The 26,449-nt window shown below is 50.4% G+C and overlaps 2 protein-coding genes across 2 annotated transcripts in view; one reads left to right on the top strand and one right to left on the bottom strand.

Moving 5' to 3' along the window:
- The first annotated feature begins 2,783 nt into the window (after nucleotides 1-2,783).
- C9H3orf70 (chromosome 9 C3orf70 homolog) lies at nucleotides 2,784-21,854 on the top strand. Its single transcript, XM_015870999.2, has 2 exons — nucleotides 2,784-3,020; nucleotides 18,805-21,854. The coding sequence occupies exons 1-2, from the start codon at nucleotides 2,843-2,845 to the stop codon at nucleotides 19,359-19,361; spliced, it is 735 nt and encodes a 244-aa protein (XP_015726485.1). The 5' UTR covers nucleotides 2,784-2,842; the 3' UTR covers nucleotides 19,362-21,854.
- A 1,218-nt stretch (nucleotides 21,855-23,072) lies between these two features.
- VPS8 (VPS8 subunit of CORVET complex) overlaps nucleotides 23,073-26,449 on the bottom strand; it is a 58,047-nt gene continuing 54,670 nt past the window's right edge. The window contains exons 44-45 of the mRNA XM_015870968.2: nucleotides 24,455-24,535; nucleotides 23,073-23,730 (exon numbers count right to left, since the gene is read on the bottom strand). Of these exons, the coding sequence (XP_015726454.1) occupies nucleotides 23,581-23,730; nucleotides 24,455-24,535 (231 nt within the window). The 3' untranslated portion in view covers nucleotides 23,073-23,580. The remainder of the gene's footprint in view (nucleotides 23,731-24,454; nucleotides 24,536-26,449) is intronic.

Here is a 26,449-nt window from a genome sequence, read left to right as displayed (position 1 = left end):
TCCATTGCTTCTCTATGTGGCAGAACTCAATACACTCCCTGTTTGTGAAGGAGTTCATGCTGGAAGTGGTTGCATTCCACTGTTTTCTATACGTAGCTTCTTGTGCCTTTTATCCACTCTTGCCCCAGTGCAAAACTGGGGTCAGGAAACCCTCCAGAAGCCAGAACCTATTTCTTTGTTCAAGGGAGGATTTTCCTCCAGCACCAGAGAAAGCAATAACTCTTAGGTGCTGAAAACTGCTGCATTCCCCCCCCCCCATCACTTGCGTGTCACAGCTGAGTGCAATCCAGCATTTGCTCAAAGGTGAAGCGCTGCTTCCACGCGCGTGGGCTCCGCGTGACATGTTACACAACAGCACTGCTGCTGCTGGCGGCTGTCACGTCACTGGGCAGGACAGCTCTGGACGTGCTGTGCTCTACCCTCTCCTGGGCCTCCTGCCATGGGGTTCATTCGTACCAGAGATGGGTTAGAGAAGGGCATTGCCCTTGCAGCAGGAGTGGGCTGAGGAGGGGCGGGCATGTCCTTTATCTGCCTGAGAGATGGTAGTTTCTGGGTATCAAGCCCCGCCAGCATCAGCCTTGTGGCCAAAACATCTCACCTACAGCACCTCCGTACATCCAACATGCCCAGCCCCCTTCCCATCTCCCCTCGAGGAAATTACTGAGAACAGAGGCCATTGGCACTCATAATGCCTCTACTGACAGAATCTGTACATTCCTATTGACCAATGCATTGATTGCCATGTTCCAGCCAGCAAAGTGAAACTGCCAGAGCTCAGGGTGCAGCTGTGGCTCTGAGAGCAGGACCCTGCAGTCAGCAGGAGCACATGGGAGTCCTGGGCCCTCCACTGCTCCTCTGCTGCAGGGTCAAAGTGTGTCCAGAGGGAAGCACAGCCCCACGGGCCGAGCTTTAACCCCAGTGTCCCAGGCTCTGCTTGCTTGTCACACATCTGACCCAGATCAGTTCAAGCCGAGACTGAAGATATCCAGCACTGAGACCCGGGCTGTGAGCCAGCTCTAGTCCATCCCTCATCTTTGGGCTCTGCTTCTTTCACACGTGATGTCTGGCTGCAGATCCCACTCTTGTTGCACAGCACTGTTGAGGATATTCTGTTCCAACCCTCCAAGTACCCCATCCTCTCACATGCAGCTGCGGAACTGTTAGATGTCTTTAATTAAGTCAGTGAACTCCACCAGTACAGCAGATGCCTCCATTAGCTGTTCAGCCACAGGCGTTTTGCGAGATGGGAAAGAATAGGAGCGCAGCAAAGGAAAGAACTGCTTTGGCTTTGATCAGCATCCCCTGCAGCACAGGGCCTTCAAAGGGAGGCACAGAGCTCCCTGCCCTATAGGTGTTCAAAATGAACAGGGCACTCCAGCCTTGCCAGACACACTTACTCCTATTTCTGGATCACGTAGTTCACCTTCTCTGGCTGTATTTCTTTATAATGGAAAGCAGGCTTGCAGGCCAAGCTGGGTGTGAGAGCAGCTCTGGAGGTGAGGTGGGAGGGCTTGGTGCCAGCAGCAGCAGCGCAGGCAATTCTCCTTGCAGCCCGGGTCTCACAGGAGCTGAGTTGCATTTCCTGTTTGCTGCTGGCAAGCTCCAGGGAACAGGAATCTGTAGGATGTTCTTTATAAACCAGTGGGACAGCGTCAAAGAAACACCTGATTCTGCAGTCAGTTTTTCTTCTGCTTGCAAACAGCTGTGCAATTTCCTGAACGTTTGCTGAATTCGGTGAGATTTTGGCAAAACAAAGGCTGCCAAGCCTTTCAGGGTGATGCAAACAGCTCCCTTTTCATTGCCATTAACCCTGGAGGCATTTAAATCCAACTGGCCCACTCGGCCCCCTCAGGACCAATTCCATTCCATGGCTTTTAACACAGCACGGGGCTGCTCAGCACTGGGACACCTATGGGTCCTACCCCAAGGTCAGATCCCGGAGGAGCTTTGGGGTTATGAGACAGTGAGTGAGGTTTGGCTGTAGCTGAGAGCTGGTGGGTATTGCACAAAGATGAGGGGGCAAGTGGGGGTGGCTTTCTGTCCCAGCTGACTTCAGCTCTCCTCCTACCGACCACAGGGGCAATAAAAGCACTATTTAACTGCCAACTTGACAGGGAAGCCAGAGTACCACTGCCCTTATGAAGCCAAGGAGCACAGCCACTGATTAACGGCCAGCTTTAATTTCGATCTAAAGTTGTGCATGTTGGAAAATAACAATACACCTCCACATCTTCATTAACCAAAATCATACTACAACCTCTCGTCCTATCGTTGTCACCCGGGTGCAGAACCTCCTCTCGAGGAGTTGCAGAGATGTCTCCTCCGATTCTCATATGCAGCCCGACCCACCCCAGCTCGCTCAGCCCGACCCTTCCCACCTTCCTCGCCCTTCTCTGGACACGCTCCGTTCCCACCGCCGGCTGCGTTGCTGCGGCCGGGGCCGCTCCGGGGCCGCTCTCAGCGCTCCCCACGTGCGCGCTGCCGGCACTGCAGCACCTCGGCGCGGCCGAGTCCCTCCATCCCCAAGCTCCCGCCCCGCACAAGGGCACCTGTGCCGTGCCCCGCACCGGACAGCGGCTCTCGGCCCTCGGGAGCGCCGGGCGGTGCCGAAGGGCGCCCGAGGGAACGGCGACGGCCGCGCTCCGGAGCCGGGGCGGGGCGGGGCGGAGCCGTCGGGGCGGGCGGCCGGGCCTTGCCCGCGGCGCTGCCCCCCGCGGCGCTGGGCGGGCGGGCGGTCCCCGCTGCGGCTCGGCGCCTTTTCCTCCTCCTCCTCATCTCCTCCTCCTCCTCCTCCTCCTCCTGGCCGCTGCGGCGCGGGGGCTGCGGGCGGAGCGGCGGCGCCATGAGCGGGGCGGCGGCGGCGGCCAAGAGCGAGAAGCTGGACGAGGCTCAGGCGCTGGCCCGCAGCTGCGCTGGCAGACCCGACTTCCAGCCGTGCGACGGGCTCTCGCTCTGCGCCACGCACAGCCACGGCCGCTGCTTCCGCCTGCACTGGTGCTGCCACCTGGGATGGTGCCACTGTGAGTGAGCGAACGCGCGGTCCCGTTGGTCCGGACGGTCGTAGCCGCTCCGCGTTGCACGGCGGCCGCCGCCCCGTCCCGTCCCGTCCCGGGGGCCGCGGTGCGGAGCGGTGGGAGCCCCGCGGCGGGTTCGGCTGGTGCAGCGGAGCGGGGCGCGGGGGGAGCCGCTCCCGGAGCCGGCAGCCGCTTCTGCACCGCGCTTCTTCCTGGTGCGGTCGGTTGTCCTTGGGGTGGGAGGAAGCGGTTCAACCGCACGGCATCCTCCGGGAGTCTGCTGATGTTTTGCAGGAATACGCGACTTGCAGCCGGCAGCGGGGTAGGGCGGGTTGCCGCTGCTCCGACATCCGATGGCCGGGCCAAGTGTGTGAAAGAGCAGCCGGCCAACTTTAATAGCTGTCCTCCAGATGTGTGTGATGATGGAAGCTGGGGCTGGCCGGGCACGGTGTGATGAATAATGAACCGCCGCTCTCCTCGAGGAGCGGGCTCGGCCGGCAGCGTGACTGCAGGAGGTGGGAGATGGGGCCCAGGGCTCATACCCGGCTCTGCAGGCAGCTTTGGGGTGAAGCTCTGGGAGGGCTGGAGGTGTCCCTTGGCTCTTGGCATCCTGCTCTCCTTCTGTCAGCATCTCCCTTTGGAGCTGAAACCTGGATCCCAGATTAGGCTCAACGGAGAAAAGGGTCTTCCTGAAAGAATGTTCCTTATTTAGATGGGAGCTTCTCTTCTAATCACATGCACGCTTTAGAATGTCACCCTGATTTAGGGCCCAGCTCAGAACAATTGTGCTTTCTGTCACTGCCCTGATGTGAGCAGCACATGGTGACAGCCAGCACCGTGACGGGGTGACGTGGTTACCTGTTGCACAGGGACACCATGCCTTGATAGCGACATTGCACCCATGAGACAGTGGCCCTCAAGTTGTGATCCAGACATGTTCTTCTCTTCCAGAATCTCTGTGGCTTTGGTTCTTTGTGTTTGCAAGCACTCCAGAGGATGGGAGCTGAGCTCAAAATGGTGTTTGCAAACTGGAGATGCTGTCTGATATCGGCTGGGGATGGTCTTGGGAAAGGAGAGCCAGGTGCAGAGCTGGAGCATGGAGGAGTGACAGTGCAGTGAGGGATCTGGGGATTAAGATGGATCATGGACTGAATATGCGTCATCAGCAGGAGGCCTTTGTGGTAGAAAATCCAAAAACAGAACCCAAGCCTTCACTTCACTGGGGATGCATTAGCCGGAGCGTTGCAAGCATGCAATTTAATTAGTCTCTCCAGCTCAGTAATGATGAAACCAGGCTGATGGGTTTAGTTTGAAGCGTTGCATTGCCAGAAAGCTGTAGAAGTGGGGATTCATCACTCTGTGATGAAGCTCTGTGAAGCTCTGTTTCTTTTTCTCTAGAAAAGAAAGCTGTGTTCTTGGAAGGTCACCAGTTGTCACTTACCTGTGGCAAGGAAAACGTTAGGTTTGGGTATTAGAAGACTTTGTTTAAGTAGGAAGAAAAATGAAGTGAGGGAACAGAATAAAAAGGTGAGGAATCGCATCCATTGAAGGTCTTTAAGGGGGGGGGGGGTGGTTGGACTGATGTGTCTCCGGAGTGACATGGAGCTGATTCCCTCCTGGAAGGACGCTTTCTTGTGATGCCACCCAGCCCTTCCAGCAGTCATAAGAATTAAAGATAACCATCACTTGTGTAAGAAGTACAGACTTCTGTCTTAATTTCTCTCCGTCCAACTGAGGAAACTTTGAAACGTATTTGTGCCATGGAACTGTAATGTTCAATGGAAGAAGTCACATACCTCATTGTCCTGTTTAATTTGAGAGATAGGGAGAAGAGTGCTGCCTTCTTGCTCCTTATTTCCTAATGCAAATTCCAGAGCTGAGCATCTCTTTTGTATCTTGCTCTTGCAGATTGACTGGAGTTGGACTTAAAAGGAGTAAAAATGAGTGCTATAATGGAGAACTATATAGAGGTCAGAGATGTAATTAAACAATATCGGAAGTTATCTTCCATAAACACAGCGCTGTAATACTGACTTAGGAATCCTCAGAGGGTTCTTGCAAGAGCTTTTCTGCGACTCTTAAGAGCTGCGTTGAGGCACTATGTCAATTAAAATGGCCCTTGAAGTGTTATTTTCCATTGGCGGCCAAGGTGCTGGAGAATGTCAGCTCCGTTAAGGTGCACAAGTGCACTTACACTGAAAAATGACAGGAACTCACCTCCGCCAGGATCAGTAGATTGCCTCCTCATGTGTATTCAGGATCACATCTGCTTACTTCAGTGACAGAAGCAATTTAGCACTGCAGAGCCACTTGGCTATGGAAGCAATAATTGAGAAAGAACCTAGTCTGTATTCCCCAAAGCCACTTGTGTTGGCACGCCCCAAAGTAAGCAGTCCTTTAAGCTTCCTCTTTACCTCCAGCATTTCTCTGTCCATAAAATAGCCAGGTCAGTTGGTGAGTGAGATCATGGGCTGCTTGGTGTATCTGAACATCTCCAGTAACCCCATGTATTATACCTGTATGACTCTTGGTTTGAGCCTTGTGGTTTATTTCACGTCAGCATCACAGATCACAGAATGACCCGGGTTGGAAGGGACCTCAAGGATCATGTAGTTCCAACCCCCCTGCCTGGCAGGGCCACCAAACTTCCACATTTACTAGATCATGTTGCCCAGGGCCCCATCCAACCTGGCCTTGAACACCTCCAACATCCACATCCTCCCTGGGCAGCCTGTTCCAGGGCCTGACCACTCTCCTAGTGAAGAACTTCCCCGTAACATCCAACCTAAATCTTCCCTCTTTCAACTTAAATCCATTTCCCCTTGTCCTGGTATTATCAGCTGTGCTTTGGCTGTGATTTCTTATTTCCCTTCCTAAAGATTACCTCACCAGAGAAAGCCTCACACTTGGTGTGAGTACAGCATTGGCTTCACTCCTGGGCAGTGCAAAAATAGGGAGTTCTGTTGTAACTCTTGCGACTGTTCATTTTTTATCTGAGCATTTTGCAGTGTGTTGAACAGCTCTCAGTACTCCACGTTGCACTTATCAACAGTACGTTGTGAATAGCGATTCCATAGTGCTCACTGCACAGCAGTGGTATCAAGAGATAATAAATCTTTAGTTACCTAAAACCTCGTGCATATCTTACAGTGAAAATCCAATGCAGCAAATAAATGTTATGTTCCACTCCCCTTCGCATGTTGCTGAGTGCTGTATGAGATGTACAGGTGTGCCCCTGGAATAGCTTCCTGCTCCCTGGTGTGCAGCACGTAACGATGGCACTCTTAGCCTTCAGCTTAGCTCCCAACCTGCCGCTTTCTGCATGAGGTTGGGCAGCCTTGGCAAGAAACCCTGCTACTCCTCAGCCAAAAGGAGAAAATGGGCTTCTACAGTGTGTGGCACACCGAGAAGGGCATATGTTTCCTGTGTGGTTTTGGGAAGAAGGACCTCTCGGATTTTGGCACGTGTTCCGGGGACAAAGAATTGGAGCACGCTGACATTTCCTGCCCGGCTGTGACAGGGAAAGGCAGGGTTTCTCCTTGCTTTCAGAGCTGTATTGCTTCCTCAGTGCCTGCTGTGTGGGTGTCTGTATTCCCCAGGGCAGGACAAGCCAGCCGTGCCTTTGGGTCCGCATGGTCCCTTGCGCTGCTTGGGCAGTGAGCAGTGGTTATCAGCCTCCCACAGCTGCTGCCGTGGAGCAAAGCGCATCAGTACATTCACTTCACCTGGCTGTATTCCGAGCCTGTATTTGCTTCTTACACTCTTCACTGCTTGAAATACCAGCGTTTCTATTTTACAGCATTTTTAGATAAAAACATTGATTTTCCATCTCACAAAACTGTTGACAGCTCTCTGTCAAGGCCAGCCTCAATTATGGCTCTCTGCAGTGACAGCAGTGGTTGTGTGTGTCACACAGCAGCTCCTACCTGTCCCCTGGCAGCGTGCACATCCTGGCCCTATGTATCAGGTGCTGGTATTCCCCTGCTCCATTGCAATGTAAGCAGCAGGCAGCTGTGTGCACCCAAGTCCTGTCTCCATGGTGTCTCTCAAGTCCAGAGTGCCAGGAGCTGTCAGCAGGGGCTCCAGTAATCATTGGAGCCCGTGTAATTGTTCAGACCCCAGCCCACCAGTGAGAGCCATAAGCAGGGAATCAGCAAGGCAGCCTTTGTTTCTTGTAACAGATCACTGGTGAGCGAGCTGAAGTGTTTACTGAAGGTATTCAAGTGCACTGGGAGCTGAGAGAGAATTTGAGTCTGCCTGCCAGGCAGCTTCTCTTGCTCTCTCCATGTTATGAGCAGCTGCAGGCCTGGGTGCTCTGTAGAGCTGTGCCCATTGCAGCTTCCAAAAGGTTTGCTTCGTTTTCATGGGCTTCCTTGGAAGCGGTTTCGGTGGCCCTGAGATGTTTTGCCACATCCAAGAAGGAGCAAAAAGGCAATAGGGATAACAGTGCCTGATGTATGTCAGCAGATACAAAGAGCACAGTAATGCTATTTGATAGAGCAAATTCTCAGCTACAAAAAACATAGTCACCACAGCATCATGAGGATTGCTTTGTTGGATAAACATGGAAAAGGAGCTGTAACTGCTTGTGTTTGAACTTGGGAGGCTACATTTGGGGTAGCTCGGACTCTTGTCTTGATGGGAAAGCCCTGAGTTGGAGTGGAATGGCTGGGCTAGAAACTGTGGGGCTGGGTGTTCTCTGCAAAATGCATCGCTTTGCTGGGAGAACGCTTACAAATCCGAGAGGAAATAAGCAGTTTTCCTTCGTGTTTGCTGTGAGAAGGATTTAAACGTTCATCCAGTTTAAGTCTGTGGATCTGGACAAAATACTTGTGCGTGAGCAAAGCATTAGGCTGAGCACCAGGCTACGCTCGCCCAAAGGTGGATTTGTCAGCTGGTAATGGAAAACACTTTTAATGAGGATTTGCTGCCTGTGGCTGTGCGAGATCTTCTCTTCACCTGTATTTGAAAGACCTGTGATATTCTGGCTTCATTTCACTAAGCTGTACACAACGAAGGAAAGAATGTCAGCTTAAAATACTCTGATGTGTAACTCACTCTAGGGGTAAACAACTACCTGCAGTTGTATGGGCTCACCTTTCTGGGCCTGAGTCACCCTCCATTGCTCTGGTTTTGGTTATAATCCCCAAATCACACTTTCAATATCCTGTTCGTGTTAGTGCTGTGCCTCAGAAAGAGAACACGGATGTGTAGATTTCATCAAACCCTATAGAAGCACCAGTGGCTTTGAAGAACCTACCGCCATTCATTCTTTATTCCTTGCTGTAGTGCAGAGCTATGTCTTGAGGCACACCTTTTCCTTCCTTATTATTACTAACAAAAACACCTAACAGACCACAAGGAAAGCTTTGAATTTAAGTGACTCGCTCTGAGCGCATCACACAGGACTAATTCTTCGGTGCCTCACAGAGGACTGAATAGTAATCATTGCATTTCTTTCTCCAGAAGCCGTGAGAGAAAGGGGCCTTGTATCCCTGCACGCTTTCCCCCAGCCAGGACCTCCTGCTTGCCCTGCATGACAACGAAGCTGTGTTTCATAACGCGTCCATCCGAGTGTGATTCACAAAAAGCGATGTCTGAGAGCCTCTGTGAGGTGGGGAGAAATGGCAGCTCTCTGCTCTAAGTGTGCAAAGGGTTAAGTTGCCTCTTGCATGAAGCCTGCTGAGGACCTGCCTGAAACCAGGGGGTGGTGGGACCTCAAAGGTCCCAAAGTTTGATCATCACTGTGTCCCATCAGCTGGCGTGGCTGTGAACTCAGGGTGTTCCACAAAGGGCTGGTGAGGAGGGCTGAGCCTCTGCTTCTGCTCTTGGGTCTTTGTGCTGGGAAAAGGCTGCAGGGATGTTTTTCACTGCTCAAAGATGAAACGTGTGTCGGTGCTCCAGTGTCCCTGTAAATGCATGGCTTCCTTCCTGAACTCTGCCAGCGAGGAAATCAATTTTCCTGCTTGATTCCGTAAGTGTATTTACTTCAAGTGCCCAAATGCAAAAGTGTATCACTCCTTTGCCTTCTGACTTTGCTTTCCTGGTCATCTCCTCCTGGGTACCAATGGATGTTCCACATGCCTTCACTGCAGCCATATCTTTGCATTGCCCTGTTACAAACTGAGTTACAAGGTTGTCACCTCCCTGGTTCCCACCCTGCAGGTCTGACTGCGTGCCCAGGTTTGCTGGGAGCACTGAGGGATGCTTCATGTGCCTGGCACAGCTCCTCAGCTTCCCTGGCACAACACAAGCACATATTTGCCACTGCTCACATTGTTGCAACCAGCACAGAATGGGCATCTTGTGGTGTTTTATGTAATGCCTGTCAGTTTACCTGAAGCTGTCTTGCACTCGTGAGTCACCTCAAGCTTTGTTAACCGAGTGCTGCACATTGGTGGGCCTGTACCAGGAGCTGCTGTTTCTGTGAAGGATTAAAAGAAAAATGAAGTGCTTTACTCACAAACTCTAAAATGTTCCAAACTGGTGGTTGTGGCAGCGTGGGCTGCTGGTGGATGGCATCAGCCACAGTGATATAAGGAGCTGATGGACAGTAGATTGGTTTCCATCTAGTCTCATTCTGTCTGTATATGAAGTGACCGTGCTTTAGCGTGCTGTGGTTTTTATTCCAGCACCTCTTACTTGCCCTTAGGATACAGAATGTGCTTTCATGATGACTGATCGTCCCAATAAGCGATTTTTACATAGTGACTGATCACAGAACTTAGGAAGTGCAGTTGGTGCAGCTTAGAGATGTTTTTGCCAATAGTTTGGTGTATTCATGTAATTGGAAGTCAGAGACCTACTGGGAAAGTGAAATCTGATTGCTTGGCAACTGCACCTTGTTTTTAATATACTCATACTTTAATTTAGGCAACGTAACAGTTGGGATTTATATATAACCTATGTTGTAAAACACTTTTAACCAGAGCTTACGTTTGTGTTCCTGTTCTCACTGATGGCTGCAGAGCTTTGAGAGCCCACATGCGCGCTGCCAGAGCTGCTGCTTTACCTGGGCCCTTGCACCCACCCCTGAAACATTTCCCTTCTGTGCCCAGTCAGTGCACACCCTGCTGTCTCCCCTCCTCCTGCTTCGTGCAACACACCTGCAGCCATTTCAGCTGCTTCATTCTTCTTGCTGTGTGGCACCGTTTGGATTTCAGTGCCTTTGCTGATTCAGAGCTGTGTTTCCTGCAGCCTTTCCACAGTCCGCTGGCATGAAGCTGTCAGTAGCTGGGCAGACAAAAGGAGGCACCTTGTTCTCTGCTCCTCCTGCTCTATGCCACCAGCCTTCAGCATGCCCAGCTGGTGCTTGCTGTGGGATCTCCCTATGGTGTGAAGCTCAGAGTGATGCTGTTACCCCTCCACCAGCATTCCCTTACTGTGCTGCAGCAATGAGTGCTGAGCTTGCTCCCACCCACGCTGTCCAGCTGCTCTGAGCACTCCTGCAGCAGCACTGTGTGATGTGGTGGCTCTCTTCCTCCTCCTCTTCCTCCTCCTCTTCCCCCTCTTCCCCTGGGGTCACTTGGGTTTTCATATTTTCTTGTAGAGCATTGCTGGATCCAAGGCTCCTCTGAGGGAAGGGCTGTCACCAACACCTGCATGCATCAGCAATGAGTGGTGACCTATTTTGGGTGTGTGCAGGGAAAGCAGCCCTTCAGATTCTCCAGAATGGGTCTTGTAGAGCCTTGTAATAGAAATATGAAGATTAGATGGAGTGAAGTACGAGTGGAAACGTGCCTAGATAAACACTAGAAGAAACAACAGAACGAGGTTAAAAGGATGGTGATAAAGATGCTCTTCCCATCAATGAAGAATGTATTTGTCAGGCAATCCACGAGGCCCCAGCACAGATGATGTGTCAGCAGGAGATCCTGTAGGCTGACAACAGGAAGGTAGTGGCACCAGTGCCACACATCACATATGCCATTGCTTCTCCTGTCAGCCCACCAGGAAAGTGGACTGTATCCATCGAGATGCAGCTATTCCAAGCTATGAAAGCAGCCAGCCCCCTGCCTCGGCCATCCATTCCATCCTATGGGTGCAGAGTGCGGGTCTTGCTTGGTCCTTTGGAGATAAGTTGCCCTTCAAGGACCACTGAGCTGTTGTGCTTGTTTAAGGATTTACAGGAAAACATTGCCATCTCCTAGAGGTGCCCATGGGAGCACCATGTGCAGGCTGTGCCGTGCACCTGGAAGGCAGTAGCTTGTCTGCACTGCCTGTATTTCTCTGCAGCAGGAAATGCTTTCTTTCTTTGGAGGTAGCGTTTGATGCTGAGCTGTGGTTATCCTTTTCTGTTACCATATCAGCACACTGTCTGCATGAAAATGATGGGGCTCTGAATCTTCGAGCAGATGGCACACAGGGATGGTTTTGTAAAATAAACATGTAACGCTAAGCCATTTCTTGCTATTTTCTGTACTGGATTTAACAAATATCTACCGTCAGTTGGGGGATAGAATGTCTCAGAGATGTGCAAAAAGCGGCTGCTCCTCTTTGCAGGGCAGCTTTGCAAAGGGTTGCTAGATGGCAAACGTGGTTGGGTTCAGAGCTCAGATAGTGGTGGGTGCTGCCCAGCTGCTGTCCCTATGGGGATATGGCTCCTTTAAGAGGGCTTATGGCTGCATGGAACATTTCTAAATCCAGTGTTGCTTTTTCTTTAAGTCTGGTAAATCCATGTAAGAAATGAAGGAGCAGCGATGGTAGAAGGAAGCTCCAGGCTCTGTTTGCATTGAAGAGTTAACCTGCTATTGAGTGAAAGTGCAGAGAGAGCCCTGAAACACTCACAGCATGTAAAATCAAGATCCTTTTTTTTTTTCCTTTGTATTTAAAACAAATCAAGACAAAAGGGCATCAAAATACATATTACGAGGAAGAAAAAAAAACCTTCTCATTTTTCCCCTTTCTTGGGTTTCTGTGAAAAGCTTACAGCTCATCAAGTCAAGGGCTGTCACAGCTGTCTCTCACCATACAGCAATCAGAGGGAACACCTCTCCTTCATGTGAGAAGGGAATTGGCAACCTTACAGAATCACTGCTGGTTCTTTTCTGTGCCTGGGTGAGGCTGGGATATGGGACAGATGATACAGTGCAGGTGTGAGAAGAGGCGGCTTGCCCTGCTGGTGCATCCCACTGCCTGACATCCAGGGTTGGGGTCAGGCCTTTGGAGAGCTGGCCCCTATCCCTCACTGTGCCTTCCATCTGCAAGTGTCTTGTGTGCTCTGCCTTCTCCCCATTAGAAATCTATCTCTCTGCTTTCTCAATTTGCTTGAAAAAAGTGCAGAGCAAAAGTTTCAACTTGCATTCAAGTGTTCCATACCTTTACATATGAGGATCTTTCAACGTCGACAAGCATTTTAGTTATGCTCCATTGTAGACCCCAGTTGCACAGTTCATCTCTTTGGGTTTGTACTGTAGGTCTGACAGGGCCTCACTGTCCTGAAACAATTTTCTCCTCTCCCTGTCTCACGCTCCCAACACACGTCTCTGTTCTGCGAGGTACAACCCACCAGCTGTTCATCTATTAGGAATAAATGGAAACTGGGTTAGCAGTGTTTTTTCATGTGACATCTGTAAACACACTCTAGGTTTTCCTTTCCATTTGCTTCTCATCTCTCTGCAAAAGCTATTAACTGCACTCTAAGCAAAGCATCATTTGGAACTATTACAGCCCTTGGTGAATGTTTATGGTGAGGCCCATTGTGGTTTGCAGAGGTTTTTTTGTCCCAAGTTTTGCATGTAAGTAGACAGAGAAGGAAGGAGGGAGGTAATCAATGTCCCTGTGGCAGCTGCAGGGCTGGGAAGCAGTGTTCCATCTCAGTTCTCTGTCTTTTGCTAAGAGGAAGGCCAGCATCTGTAAGGCTGATCTCCAGGGCTTTCCCTATATGCAGGGGTGTGAGCACTCCTTGCACTAACACTGAAATCCTCCTCTCCATTTTCTCCCGTGACACTTGCCTTAGGAATGCCTGCTTTGCCTTCGTGCCTTCAGAGCTGTGTGGTATGTTACAAGGATCTCATACACGGATGTTCTTTGTAGCGGGGCTGACTTCTCAACCACATCAGCTGATGTCTTTGGCAAGGCCCAGCATGGCAGAAGCAGGACTCTCTGTTGCCTTTGCAACAGAACTTCACTGGGACCATCATGAAGGTGTAGAGCCAAGCAGAATCATGCACTACATCCAAAGGCACGAGACTCTGAGATGTCTGTGATCAGAGCCCGTTTTCCTCCCACCTCAGCAAGGTGCCTTAGTGCTCAGCTGGCTCCGGGACATGGTGGCAGGTCCTGAGCTGCACGGGTTAACCTGAGCCAGTTTCTTGTTAGTTAAGTAGTATACAGATGGCAGGTCCTCATTAGCCCTGTGGGTTTTTGGAGAGTAGGTGAGCTGGCAGATTGAGGGAGGGACATAGAAATCTTTGCTCAGGCAGCTGCAAAAGAAAGCACACGCATGAAAAAAGCTGGTGCATGTTGGTTAAAAGATGCCTGAATATCTTGCATGCAAACAAATGCTTGCTACACAGTACGTACTGCTGACTTAAGATGCCTACAGTCCAGAACCACCTTTTGTCAGCTTTCTGAGCTGCAGTGCACTCGTTGTTGTTGATTAAGAGGTATCATTTTGAGAGGGTGGCAATGGCGGCTTTATGAGGAACCTCACTGCTCAAAGGTGGATTTCCTTCATTTTTCTTTTCTCATGCCAGGCACGTTAGTGTCGAAGGGAAACGAGAAGGCTGGGACAAAGGGAAGGGGGTCATAAAATATTTAAGCAGCACCTCTGCTTATTTAATGGTTAAGTTGTTTTGTATTAGCCACGGAAATTACTGCTGCGTCTGTTCAGTGATGATGCATGCAGACTGCTCAATTAGCAAAAAATCAGAGGGAGGTGACCTCATGGCTTACTTCTAAGGGCCCTTATTTATTTTTCACATGCAGGAGACACCATAATCCATCTTCCAACCAATCTACCACACAGCTCTGGGAATTGATACTGCAAAGAGACTTTACGTATATCATTTTGATGGAAGCAGGCCTGCTCTGGGGGGTTAGAAGGTTTTCCATGTGACACGAGTTTGCTTGAGCTTTGTCCCTTGTAGCAGAGCCTTCAGCTCCACAGAGCCTGTGCTGGAGGTCAGCAAGCAGGGAGGGGAGCGCTGCCCAGGACTCGCCTCCTTGGCCATGCCTGGAGTGGTTGCTTTGCAGTTGACTGGGCTTTTGTGTCTTAATTCTCCAAGGGATTTAGTTTTTAGGCTTCTGCAGCAGTTGAATAATTAAGAAATGGAGAAACAATCACTCTTTTTAGCTGTGCACAGGCTGCTGTCGCCGTGCAATTAGCATTAGGCAAAGAGGTGAAATGTCTGTGCACAGTAACGCGGCGTGAGCACGGAGCAGCAGAAAGCACGAGCAATGGCAATGGCTTCAGCAAGCTTTCAGCGGTGGCAAACAGGTATGCTGTGTGCTTGCCATCTGCTTCACTGTAGTGGTCATTAACACGTGGCTGTCGCAGTTGATTGAGACTCACCATGAAAACAGTTCTGGCAGAGCCTGGCTTCACGCACATCACATTCTGCACTTGGGATCCCAACCAGGTGTTGCTTCCCCACAGCACTGTGCTGTGTTGGTAGAACTGCAGCAATCACTTGGTAGCACATTGTACAGCATTGAAGGTCTTCCCAAACTTCAGCAAACTTCTTGCTAAACTCTGATATTTAGGTGGTTTTATTTGGACCAAACCCAACGTGTTCAGCACATGCAGTATTTTTCCTTCACCAAAATACCATCTTCTGCGTAGGCAGATGTAGCAAATGACCCAGGAAACAAGTAGTGATGCAGTGCCTGTCTGGCATCTGTATTTGTGCAAAATGGTGTAATTTACAGGAGCAGCCATCAGCAGAGCTCAGTCCAGAGTTCTCCAACTGACTCAGTGGAAATAAATGTGCAATAAATTACGTGCCACGGTACTAGAAGGAGCGTGTCAGAATAGGTGCTCAAAATATGACTTGGTGGGTTTTCGCCAGCTGCTCGAAGTCAGCAAAAAAATGTTTGTGTTTATTTCAGGGGGAGTTTTATCAGCCCAAAATGCAGCATAAAAGAAGGCGGGGACTTGTGCCTTTGGATAATTCTCTGTTCAAAAGACATCTCTGCCAATCACGCAAGCTGGAGTGGGTGGGCAGCCTTATTTTTAAGTTTCTGCATACATTTTTCATAGCATCTTCATTGTGGTTGATGCATTTCCGTCCATTACGTAGGGTAAGAAGTTCTAAGTGATGCTGTTACTGCAGCTTTGTCCGTGATCCAGCCTGACAGGTCCAGCTGTGAGCACCAGCACCGCTTGGAGAGCTGACTGATCACCTTCAGAAAGCGGGAGTTTAATCTAAAATGAACAGACTCTGCCCTAAAATTAACTGAAACTTGAGAAATTTATAACAGAATCCCCCCCAAAATGCAGAAAGCCAGTTTACATAGAAAATTTCCTTTTCCCTCTTGGGTGATTTCTGCCTTGCCCGGGCATTACTTGTCCTTGAAACACGAGGAGGTGCTTTTAGCCAACGTAAAGTCACACAAATGGGCCTGAAATCCTCTGTCAGTAGGGCAGCTGCTGTTGGATTCTACCCTGAAATTAGTGCCAGCATGTTGGTTTTGAAACACATGGTGAATTGCCCCATGCTGCTGCAGCAACAGAACAAACAGCTTCGCTCCCCACTGCCAGCCTTCCCTTTCAGCCATCGCTTTGCCTTTGCTTGTCAGGGTGGCTGCAAACAGAGCTGAAGTTTAAACATGGCCAGGGCCTTGCTTTCCACACGTGTGATCAGCTTGCCATTCTCCTGAACCAGCCAGACTACAGCTGTAAACAGGGGCTTGGGATGGGAGCTGCTGTACTTAGGAGATGCCAGTTTGCCAAATAAATCCTAACCAGTGGTGCTCCCATGACAGGCAGTGAGAGGGAAAGCACTTGAGGTGCAAATGCATCCTGCACCTAGCACAGCTGGGCAGCAAATTTCTTCCTCTTCTCATTTGACCATCAACCCATCTGGCTGCATTTGCCAGTTGATGTTATTTTGGGGGGGTTTCAGCTTATTCTGGTCACCTGGGGAGCACAGGTGCACACAATTTGCCTGTGCTCTCTGGGCAGCTGCACCCCTTCACCAGGTGCTCCACCAAGCCCTGACCTGGCAGTTCCCCTACATCTCTCCAACATCCCCCAGCCCTCGCCAGCGTGTGGCAGCTGTGTTAGGTAGAAAATTGTAGCCTTCACCCAACACCTTTCTTGGACACCTCAAACAGGAGCTGAGAAATGTTTTTCAGTAGTGTCTTACCCTTGGTTGTCCCTGGAAGGGAAGTGAAGCCTGCATAAAAGTGCCCCAAATATATCAATAAATACAGCATCATGGTCTCAGACAAAGGGATATTGATCACATCTAGGCTACATTCCAGCTTCCGTGAGCTGGATTTTGTGGGACACCATTCCAGTTAGCAGCGTGCTCATCAGTTGATTGTGTTGCTTTGCCAGGCAGCAGCATGCTTAATGCTTACTGATGTGCAGGAAGGCTTTCTGCAGACAGCACACCACGGGAAGCTGCGGGCAGCTGCTGTTAGCTGGGCTGGAGGGCAGAGTCATCCCAGAGAAGCTGTGCTGGGCAAGGGTTGAAAAATGCAACCAAAGCCCACATCTCTCAGCAACTGCCAGTGCAGAAATAGCTGTGCTGCTGCTCCAGAGTGCTCTCCAGGAGTAAGAGCTCCATTCTGCCTGTGGTTAAAGTGTGCAAGCATTTGATGGTAGCACTAAATTCTTCCGGGACACAGCAAGCCAAGGCTGGGATAACTAGATGGCAATTGGGAAGGGTGGATGTGAATTTCCTAACTGCCATCCAGCCACTCTCACATAGGAGGAATAAAACATGGCATTTTTATTTTCACTGAGCTTTTCCAGCAGCCCTGGCAGTTATCGTTCCAGCTCCTAGGAAAAGACTGCTTGATGAGGTATTCAACTGAAGCTGGTCAGATCTATTCACCAAATGTTTTCTTCCCATGCCCACTTACTGCAGCATTCTCGCTGCTTCCTGAGGCTGCCTGGTGGCTGTTTCTCTCCTGCTGCACAACCAGGGTGTTTTTCCTTTTCGATGTGCCTGGTGCTCCTTCCCCTGGTCCTGCTCTCTGCATCTGCCAGCTTCACATTGCGCCTCTCTCACACTCCAATGCTTCCCAACGCTCTCCTTGGACAGCGGAGGTTGGGAAGTCCCAGCTGGGGAGCACAGCCTGCTTTTGTACAGGCTGTTTTCCTTGCAGTACACCAGGCACAGCAGGGGTGGAAGAGCCTTCTCCTGTGCTTGATGTTTCCCCTGGTGACGTACCAGGGCTTGGCTGGCAAAGCACAGCATGCGTGTGGGCGCTGGCTCGTTGGGGCTGGCAAAGCAGATGAACACCCAAGAGGCTGCTACAGCCAAGAGAGGGGATGTCTTAGCCCATCCCATGGCCAATGCCACGCTGGCTGAGAATTTATTGCAGTCAGTGCCTGTGAAGGACACCCAGGTTAAGGAGAGGTGCAGCGAGCCCTTCCTCCTGTTTCTGATCTGGGCCATGCTCAGTGCCCTGAGCAGAAAGCAATCATTGCTCTGATTTTCAGAAGGAATGGGCAATTGGAGGGAGAAAGTCTGCACCTGCCTCTGGGCCTGGGCCAGAAAAACATGTGTCAGAAAGCTGCAGCTCCTCAGCACAGCACAGCACAGCTAGATCCATTCCTGTGGTGCCTTTCTGCTCCTTACCTGGAGAGTTTCAAGCATCAAAACAATTCTTCATCACTTTGATGCCTTTTCTGCCTTTGCAAAGCGGTATTTGCAGTATCGTAACTCCTGCATCAAAACACTTCAGAGTCCCACTACTCACAAGTCTTCTGGAAATTTGTGCTTTCATAGTGCATGAACCCCCTGGGGAGACATGAATTTTTCAGGGCCTTCATGCAAATAAAACACAGCATTTTCCAGTCTTTGGCATAGCCTCGGGTTTCTCAGTTTTTCCTAACAAAGTACTGATTTTCTGCTCTCTTATTTATTTCTTTTAGTAGAGATTTTCAGCTGCTCTCTCTAGTTCACACTTGGTTCAGCTCCACATAGACAACATAATCCTGTTCTTCTTATTACTTAGCTAGATAATCAAAATGTCAAAGGCATTTCTATGGCACGGGAAATCCCTTATTTTTTCTCTTAAAATTCCAGTTGCAGTCATGTTAATTCTGTTTTATAACACAGAAAAATGCAGGTTAGCCCTCAGGGAAAAAAAAAAAAAGAACATGGAAATGCACTCAGGGAGACTCTGCCATTAAGCAGAATAATAATAATAGGAACACAGATCGCTTTGCCAAAGATGTGTGGTAGAACTGCTCTGTGTGGTAGAACTGCTCTGTGTTTGCTGTGAGAAATAGAAAGGCTGCTGAGCATCTTCAGTTTCCGCTAGGAAGGGACACTGGCAGAACTGCTGTCTGTCCCACTTCTCAGCCACGCATTCGCACCCCCGGCATCAATTTTCCAGCTCTAGATGTCCTACAGATGTCTTAGAAGCAAGGAGAGGGAGAGAAGCGGGACTGGGCTGAGAGAAGTCATGGTTACCTGCAGTGTTAAGCACCAGAGAGTCTGTAACAGCAGAAAAGTAACCAACACCTTGAGGCCATTGAAAACAGAGCAGCTGCTGACTGAAGGAACTGCTGGCTATTACCGACTGCCAGAGGCGAGCGCCGTCTTATCGGTTTCTTGCTAACCTTAAAGATAAGTCCTTAAGTGCTGCTTTTTGTCTTCCCCCACAGGTAAATATGTCTACCAGCCCATGACTCCCGTGGAGCAGCTTCCCAGCACCGAAATACCTGTTCGCCCTCGGGAATCTACGAACACAATCCAGATCTCCGTCTCACTCACCGAACACTTTCTCAAGTTCGCTCCCGTCTTCCAGCCCCCGCTGCCCCCCGACTCCCCGCAGTTCTGCACAATCGCAGACCTCTTCATTGACAATTACCGCGTGAAATGCATCAATGGGAAGATGTGCTATGTGCAGAGGCAGCCTCCCCCCGTGCCCCACAAGACAAAGCCCGAGGAAGCCTCTGTTCGCAATGCCTTAATCACAAAAGAGAGCAATACACCAAAAACAGATCACTGCTCGTCCCCTTCCAGCTCTGAGGACTCTGGGATCAATGCGGTGGGGGTTCACTACGTGGAGTCATGCGATGAGGACACGGAGGGGGTGGCCGAGCTAAGTTCAGAAGAAGACTACAGCCCAGATAGCAGCTGGGAACCAGATGAGTGCCCGCTCTTGTCACCCTCTCAGTGTGAAATGGAAGTGATTGAGACTATAGAAACCACTGTGTGATCCGACGAGTTGGTATCCGATCAGTCCAGTTCCCACTCAGTAACGTTGCTTTTGTAGTCTTTATATTTTCTGGTGTTTTTTTTCTCCTGACAATCCCCTTTTTTCCAGTGCACTTGATATTTCAGATTCTTCACGGGAGCGCGATCACGGGACTTGCACATTGGTGAAATAGCAGCAGCCTGAGCAATTTTAACGTGTTCTCAGCCTGATCAGATCTCCCACGTCTGCACATAAGGTAGTGATCAATCTCAAGACTCTTACTGCTGAAAAAAAAGGCCTTTTTCTTGGTCTGGGTTACATCATATGCTACTTCTCCGACAAGGATGTGCCACTCAGCATGTTTTCAGCAGTTGGGATGTTTGCTGGGGGCCTTCAAAGCACAGAGGGTGAGCTGGTGCAGCACGCCTGTGAGCAGCAAAACCAAGTTGTCCTTATTTCTTATAAAGAACTACGCGAAGCGCAGCAACAAGAGGCTTTTTCTGTCTCTGGCCTTCCACATGGTCCATGCTTTTTTCTAGTGCTGGTGTGACCCTTCTTGAACGCTGTTGGTGCCACTCTTCCAGTGGGTTGGTATGGCAGGCAAGAGAATGCACAAAGTGCCTCCAACTTCTCCAGGCTATGCAGCGAGCATCTGCTGAGTTAGGTCCGGCTCTGAAATCTCCTGGAAAGGCAGCTGTTGCTCCTGAGGGTCATCCATTGTCTGGGTCCAGCTGCTCCTTTCTCTGCGTGGATCTTTGGAAAGGGATCTGGCTTTTGCAGCTCGGCAGGAGGGGGAGCAGGCAGGGAGGAAGCGCAGCAGTACCAATACCATTCTAGACTGGGGTGTAAAATGAAGGCGAAGGGCAGTGACTACCTCCAAACACGCAAAATCCACCCCTAGCTTTGCCTACCGCTTCCTCCCGCGCCATGCTGGTCATGCCAGAAACGCGCACTCAGGACCAAATGGCCTCATGGCCAGCATTTGCCTGAAGAAATACAAAGATTAAAAACAAAACATTTGAGCCACACCACTGTGCTGGCAGAGCTCGGGGACAGCATGGAGGTGCCCATGGGAGGAAGCCCGTGCACTTGGCAGTGCTGGTCACAGTACCGCCTAGAGTCATCCTAAGCTGAGTGAGGAGGATTCGGCTCACTCAGTTCAAGAGCAGGTTGAGCCGTTCTACTGGAGGGCTGGTTTCAGCCCCATGGATGGATGAAACACAAACGTCTTTCTCAGAAGATTTCAGTCAGCTCGAGTCAGTTGGAGTCAGTAATGACTGTTTTTCAACAGCGTTACTGAACTGCTTTGTGTGTTTGCTGTTTACGTTCCGCAAGTCGCTGGTGAATATAAGGCTGTATAAACGTGTACAGTTAGTGATTGATACTAGATATAGTCAGTGTTATAGGGTGGCTCATCTCTCACTGTATCCTGACAATGTATTACTAATTTTATACACTTTGTAATCAGTATCTTTAGAAAGCGTTTAGGCGACAGTGTGTGTCTGTGCACATGCGCGTGTGCTAGGAGTTTACCATGAACGGTTATAAAGTAATGCTGTACTTTTTAGACTAACACTTTCAGACAAAAAATAATAGGTTTTATAGTTTTGATGACTTCTACAAAAAGTGCAATGCTTGTTAAACGAGGAACTTGGGCCATTGCATGGACAGATGCATTCTCACAAGGCACTTACAAGGTATTCTGTTCTTCTGAGGGCATTTAAGCAAAGGCTGTAGTAGAACTAAGTAGGTTTTATTTATTTTTTAAGGGCAGGGTTGTCCTTTCTGGCTAACTAAGGTTTCTAATAACGTTTTATCGTCTTTTGACCACCGAGGCACATTTCATAAGGTAGAAGAAAGCATTATATATAAACCTACAGCATTTATCCATATTTAATCTCTCACTTGTAACCTGAGCAGAGAGCTGCAGATGCTCACTCTGGTGTCTGAGCCTCCTGCAGGGCTGTTTCTGAGGCCAGGAGCTCCTTGCCCACTGCAGGCACCAAGCACAGACAGGGGCACTGGGACCCCTGGGCAGAGCACGCCTTGCTCTGCAGGCAGGAGGGCACCTGCTGTGTGTGCAAGGAAATGGAGTTGGCCATTGATGACCAAGACTTCCCATAGGATCCTGTGGTTTTGCAGTTTCATATCACCGTCGTCAGGATACATTAACTGTAAGTAATTAGCAATATTCACAAGCTGTGAGTGTCTCTTACCCAGGATTTGTTCAGATGTCAAGCACAATAAGCTGCCTCTTCCTTCTTGTGGTAAAACACGAGAGGAGCAGCCTGGTGTGGGACAGGGCGAGTTGTGGAGGTGTTCCAGCAGCCGGCATGGCTCTCACTGTGCTCCATCACACCCCAGTTCAGAAACACGCTCCACAGAAACGTGGTTTCTTTTCTTTGCACAAACACCGCGCAGTCGTGTTGTAAGAGATGCCCTGAGCCAGCAGCTCCACTCTGCCAGGGAGAGGCGTGTATATTTCCCTCTTTAATAAAATACTAAACAACTGAATTTCTCCTTGTCCTAACTGCATGTTTTCCATGCTGCACTGAAACAGATTTCCAGCACAGGAGAGATCACTTACAGCTTCAGATGGCACGGCCCTACGAGGCTGATGTCCCAGAGAGCTCCTCTGGCTGTAGCCCTTTGACTTACCGCACCCCAGGGTGCTCCCAGAGCAGTGAGCTCTCTCTTTCCTCAGAGGCAGCAGCACAGCCCCATACTCTTCTCACCCGGTGTGTGCTCTACCCACCCAAGCTTTTGCAGCCCTGTGGGGAACAACACCTACCTGCTACTGGCACAGAGGCAGCCAAGGCCCCAGGTAACAGCATTCTGAAGGTTTCTTTGCAGCTCGGTGGCTGGGACCCTGAGCACTTGGTCTCCCAACACACCTAACCACTAGTGACAGAATAAACAGGGGAAATGACACAGTATCACAAAACCAGCAACACACTGCTTCACAAGCCAGAGCTGACCACACACATACACCAGTGTTAGTGGTTTGCTGCTGGGTTGGCTCTGATAAAGGTGCCACAGGAAAAAGACACCGAGCCTTGTCCTGTGGCACAGCCTGGTTTGGAACAGCGGGTTGAGTTTAGTAGTCAGACACTATCAACCATCAGCCCACAACCAGTCACACTGATCCTCTCCCCCCTGCAGCACCAAGGGCCCACAGAGCTTCTCAGACTTTGCTGAACCATCTCAGTGCCCTTAGGGCCAGCCAGGGCTGCAGCAGAACAAAAAGCACAACTCAAAGCTGCCCAGCAGACATGTCTTCCGCTTTGTCAGCAGTGGTTGTTTTTTTAACACCCTCCCATTGCACAGGTACAGCCCCTCTGCTACCAGCTGAGCAGTAACAGGGATGGGTCAGCCTGGAGGAGGCTTGGTGGAGACCTTCCGGCAACTCAATGGAAGGAGGTTGTGGTGCGATGGGGTTCAGTCTCTCCTTCCAGGTAACAATGATAGGACAAGAGGGTTGCACCAGGGGAGGTTCAGGTTGAGTATTAGGGACAATTTCTTCTCAGAAAGAGCAGTGAGGCACTGGCACAGCTGCCCAGGGACGTGGTGTGGCCACCGTCCCTGGGGTTTTCCAGAACCATGGAGACATGGCACAGAGGGACATGGGCAGTGGGCAAGGTAGGGTGGGTTGATGGTTGGACAGATGATTATAGTGGTCTTTTCTAACCTCAATGACTTGAATGATTCCCCACGCACACAGCTCCACGCACCCAGTTTCAAACAAAGGGCCTTTTTAATGGAGATCTGTAGGAACACACTGTACCCAGATTAGTTTCCTCACCTACAGATAGTTTTCTGCAATCTGCAGCTTTTTCCAGCTTTTCCCATTCCTTGCCCTCAGACTCCACAACTGCCATGAGGGAGCGAGGCATGGCATCCACCTGCAAAAACAGCTGCTTCTGTGTCCTTGAAGCACACAGACTCTGGGCACGCTCCTCCTGTGGAGTGGAACTGGCAGTTATTTGGCAGTTAAAGGTGCTGCTGCAAGCTTCCAGGTCAGCTGCAGTGCTTCAGTACCTTTGGCTCTGACCTCTGACTTCACAGCACTCAGTCCCGCTGCCCCTCAGCTGCCCTATAGCCAGGAGCTCACCCACTGCTGCAGGTCTGTGAGCACCCAGCAAGACCGCATAGAATGAAGGGCTCTGAGAATGGCGGCAGAGGAAAAAGCCCAGCGTTGTCCTTGGGAAGCATCCCAGCAGCAGGAGTGCAGGCAGCAGTGCTAGTCATCCATCAGTGGTGGAGGGGCCAGGTGCAGCTGGAAGGTCTCATTCTGGAAGACGCTGCTGGCAGCAGAATCCCCATGGGAAACACTGAGCAGCCCGTGCTTTTCCCCACTGTGGGCACGGGACAGTTCAGTCAGGAGAGCTAACTGCAAGACAAAATGCAGACAGGTCACCTCCTGCAGCCAGGACTGACTGCCCAGGGGCACTAATGTAAGGTGCAGAGAGACAGAGAGAGCTCATGTGGGGTCATAATCTCCCTGCTGCAATGAGAAAAGCCTTAATGCATGAAGGAAAAGCTCCATGCTGCACGCAGCGACCTCACAGAACTCCTCAGCACAACAATCCTGAACTAAACAACTTTCCAGGTATCTTGGGGTTGTTTTTAAATTCCATCATTGAAAAAACAATCCCAGAATGAACTGAAAGTGCCAATAGGTGCAGCCAGAATGGACAGAAGCACAAGGAAAAAAGGAGGGGACAGAGGGAGAGTCGCTGTCTTGGGACAAGCCATAGGGGACTGCAGAGGGGCCCCTCTGTGAGCATGCCAGCCATACTGTGTCTGCAGGGAAGGCTATTTGCAAACCTAAAAGGAGCCTGAGAAATGCTGCACACCATATATGCTTTTCAGGCCCAGCCTCAGAGCCAGAGGCATTTCTGCTGCTCTGCTGCCCATGAATTCCCCCAGCTGTGGCAGCAGTGCAGGTGTGCTGTGCTGGGAACCAGCCAGCTCTATGCAGGCTACAGTGCCGGCACTGAATGAAATCCCACAGAAAAGCCAAAGCCCACACTGCCAGCTCTAACATCTGGCCTGGCAGCTTGCATAGTTCCCTTCCCCAACTTGAAGCTGACAGCGTAACAGGCAGCACATACCCGGGAGGTCCCACGGTTGAGTCGGCAGAGTTGGTCAAAGGCCTGGATTTGCTGAGGGTCCAATGCAGACTCTGACCCTGTCTGATAAAGGGAAAAAGGAGGTTACAAAAACAAACACATCCCATGAGAGCCCAGCCAGCCAGCAGCCAGGCACGGTCACTGCAGTGGCACCGGGGCTGCTACACAGCTGGAGGTGAAGAGTAATGGAAATGCAAATACAGGTGCCACAGTCTGCAACCAAAGCATTAGCACATTAGCAATGCCTTTAAAAGGCATTATTTAAATATCCCAAGGAGGGATGACAAAGAATCACAGATTCTCCCAAGTTCATTCCATTTTACTGCATCACGATGTTTCTATTTTGATTATTTCAAAAGCATCATCAAGGAACTACAATGGGAGCCAGGGAGAGCAGCCTCCCTCGTGAGCAGCGATTTGGCATCTGTCGTCTTCGGGGATCTATTTTTAAGGGAATGTTCAAGATTCATTCTTAAATATTTTCCCCCAAACACATTTCCCAAAGGCTATTAACCCAAAGTGCTGCAGTCCTACAAGTGACTGCTTATTGAAGCTGAACTTACCACCCCCTGGCTGTTGAAGCCCCTACAGCCACCAGGCCCTTCTCCCCAGGAGGATTTCTCCCCTGGGGCAGATGCTGTAGCACCCAGCTGCTTGTGCTCTGGGTGGGTAAAGTGCACAGAATCACAGAATGTCCCGGGTTGGAAGGGACCTCAAGGATCATGTAGTTCCAACCCCCTGCCTGGCAGGGCCACCAAACATACACCTTTACTAGATCAGGTTGCCCAGGGCCCCGTCCAACCTGGCCTTGAACACCTCCAAGGACGGGGCATCCACAACCTCCCTGGGCAGCCTGTTCCAGGGCCTAACCACTCTCCTAGTGAAGAACTTCCCCCTAACATCCAACCTAAATCTTCCCTCTTTTAACTTAAAACCATTTCCCCATGTCCTGCTATTATCAGCCCTTTCAAAGAGTTTACTCCCCTCCTGGGAGTAAGTTCCCTTCAGGTATTGAAAGGCTGCAATGAGGTCACCCCGCAACCTTCTCTTCTCCAGGCTGAACAAACCCAACTCCCTCAGCCTGTCCTCATAGGGGAGGTGCTCCAGCCCCCTGATCATCTTTGTGGCCCTCCTCTGGACCCTTTCCAAAATCTCTATGTCTTTTTTTGTACTGAGGGACTACACGTTCCAAAGCTCAGCGAAGATGACTCCCAGTTATTGTGGACAGACTCTAAAGCACAACACACTAGAGGGCACACAGCCACCAGTCAGTGCCAGCACCGTCCCTGGGTGACACATCCCTCCACCTCCTGTATCGCCAATCAAGGAGCTGAGTGTTCGTATTCCCCATGCACATGGCAAAGGCCAGGAGACTGTGATAGGGAGAGTTGCATACCCACGGCTGACAGCACTTCCAAGGGACATGTGGGTCATCCTCACGTGGAGAAAAAACACCAAAAAAACCATAAAATCAACAAAAGAAAGAGGAAAAGCTGCCCTCCGCAACTGCTGTGGCCACAGGCATTCAAGGACAAGGAAAATGCAATATAATTGGCCTCTCCTCTCCTGTTATCTCTCTGCCACGCGCATGTAACCATCAATCAGACTGCTCTCCAGGCTGATGAGCTGAAATATTGCAGGCAATTCTTTCTGTTGCCATAGAAACTCCTGCTGTCAGGCCTCTTCCTTTTTTAGCCGTGTCACTGAAGGCATGTTTTCACTCAGGAGCTCTGCAGAGGCTCTGAGGGTCCAGCATCAGCACTCAGGCGTTAGCAGAACATGCTCAGCTCCTCATCCCACCTTCAGCACAGCTCCAGGCTCCAGCAACTGCTGCTGTGGGATCAGTTGTGGACCCATCAGCACCTCGCAGCCATTTCCAGCCACATCCTTAGTGCACCTCTGGGCGGTCTGACCCACAGCCAACGTTACAACATCATTAACGAGCTGCAGAAAACATCAGGAAATCCCCCGTACAAA

The sequence above is a fragment of the Coturnix japonica genome, chromosome 9 (genome assembly GCF_001577835.2).
Source record: "Coturnix japonica isolate 7356 chromosome 9, Coturnix japonica 2.1, whole genome shotgun sequence".
In the NCBI taxonomy this organism is placed as follows: domain Eukaryota; kingdom Metazoa; phylum Chordata; class Aves; order Galliformes; family Phasianidae; genus Coturnix; species Coturnix japonica.
Note: the sequence above shows the minus strand (reverse complement) of the source record. Positions and strands in the feature narration are given on the sequence as shown.

Coding starts and splice junctions, on each gene's coding strand:
- C9H3orf70 (XM_015870999.2), top strand. CDS start 2,843: ATGAGCGGGGCGGCGGCGGCGGCCAAGAGCGAGAAGCTGGACGAGGCT. Junction 3,021..18,804: donor CCACCTGGGATGGTGCCACT/GTGAGTGAGCGA, acceptor CTTCCCCCACAG/GTAAATATGTCTACCAGCCC.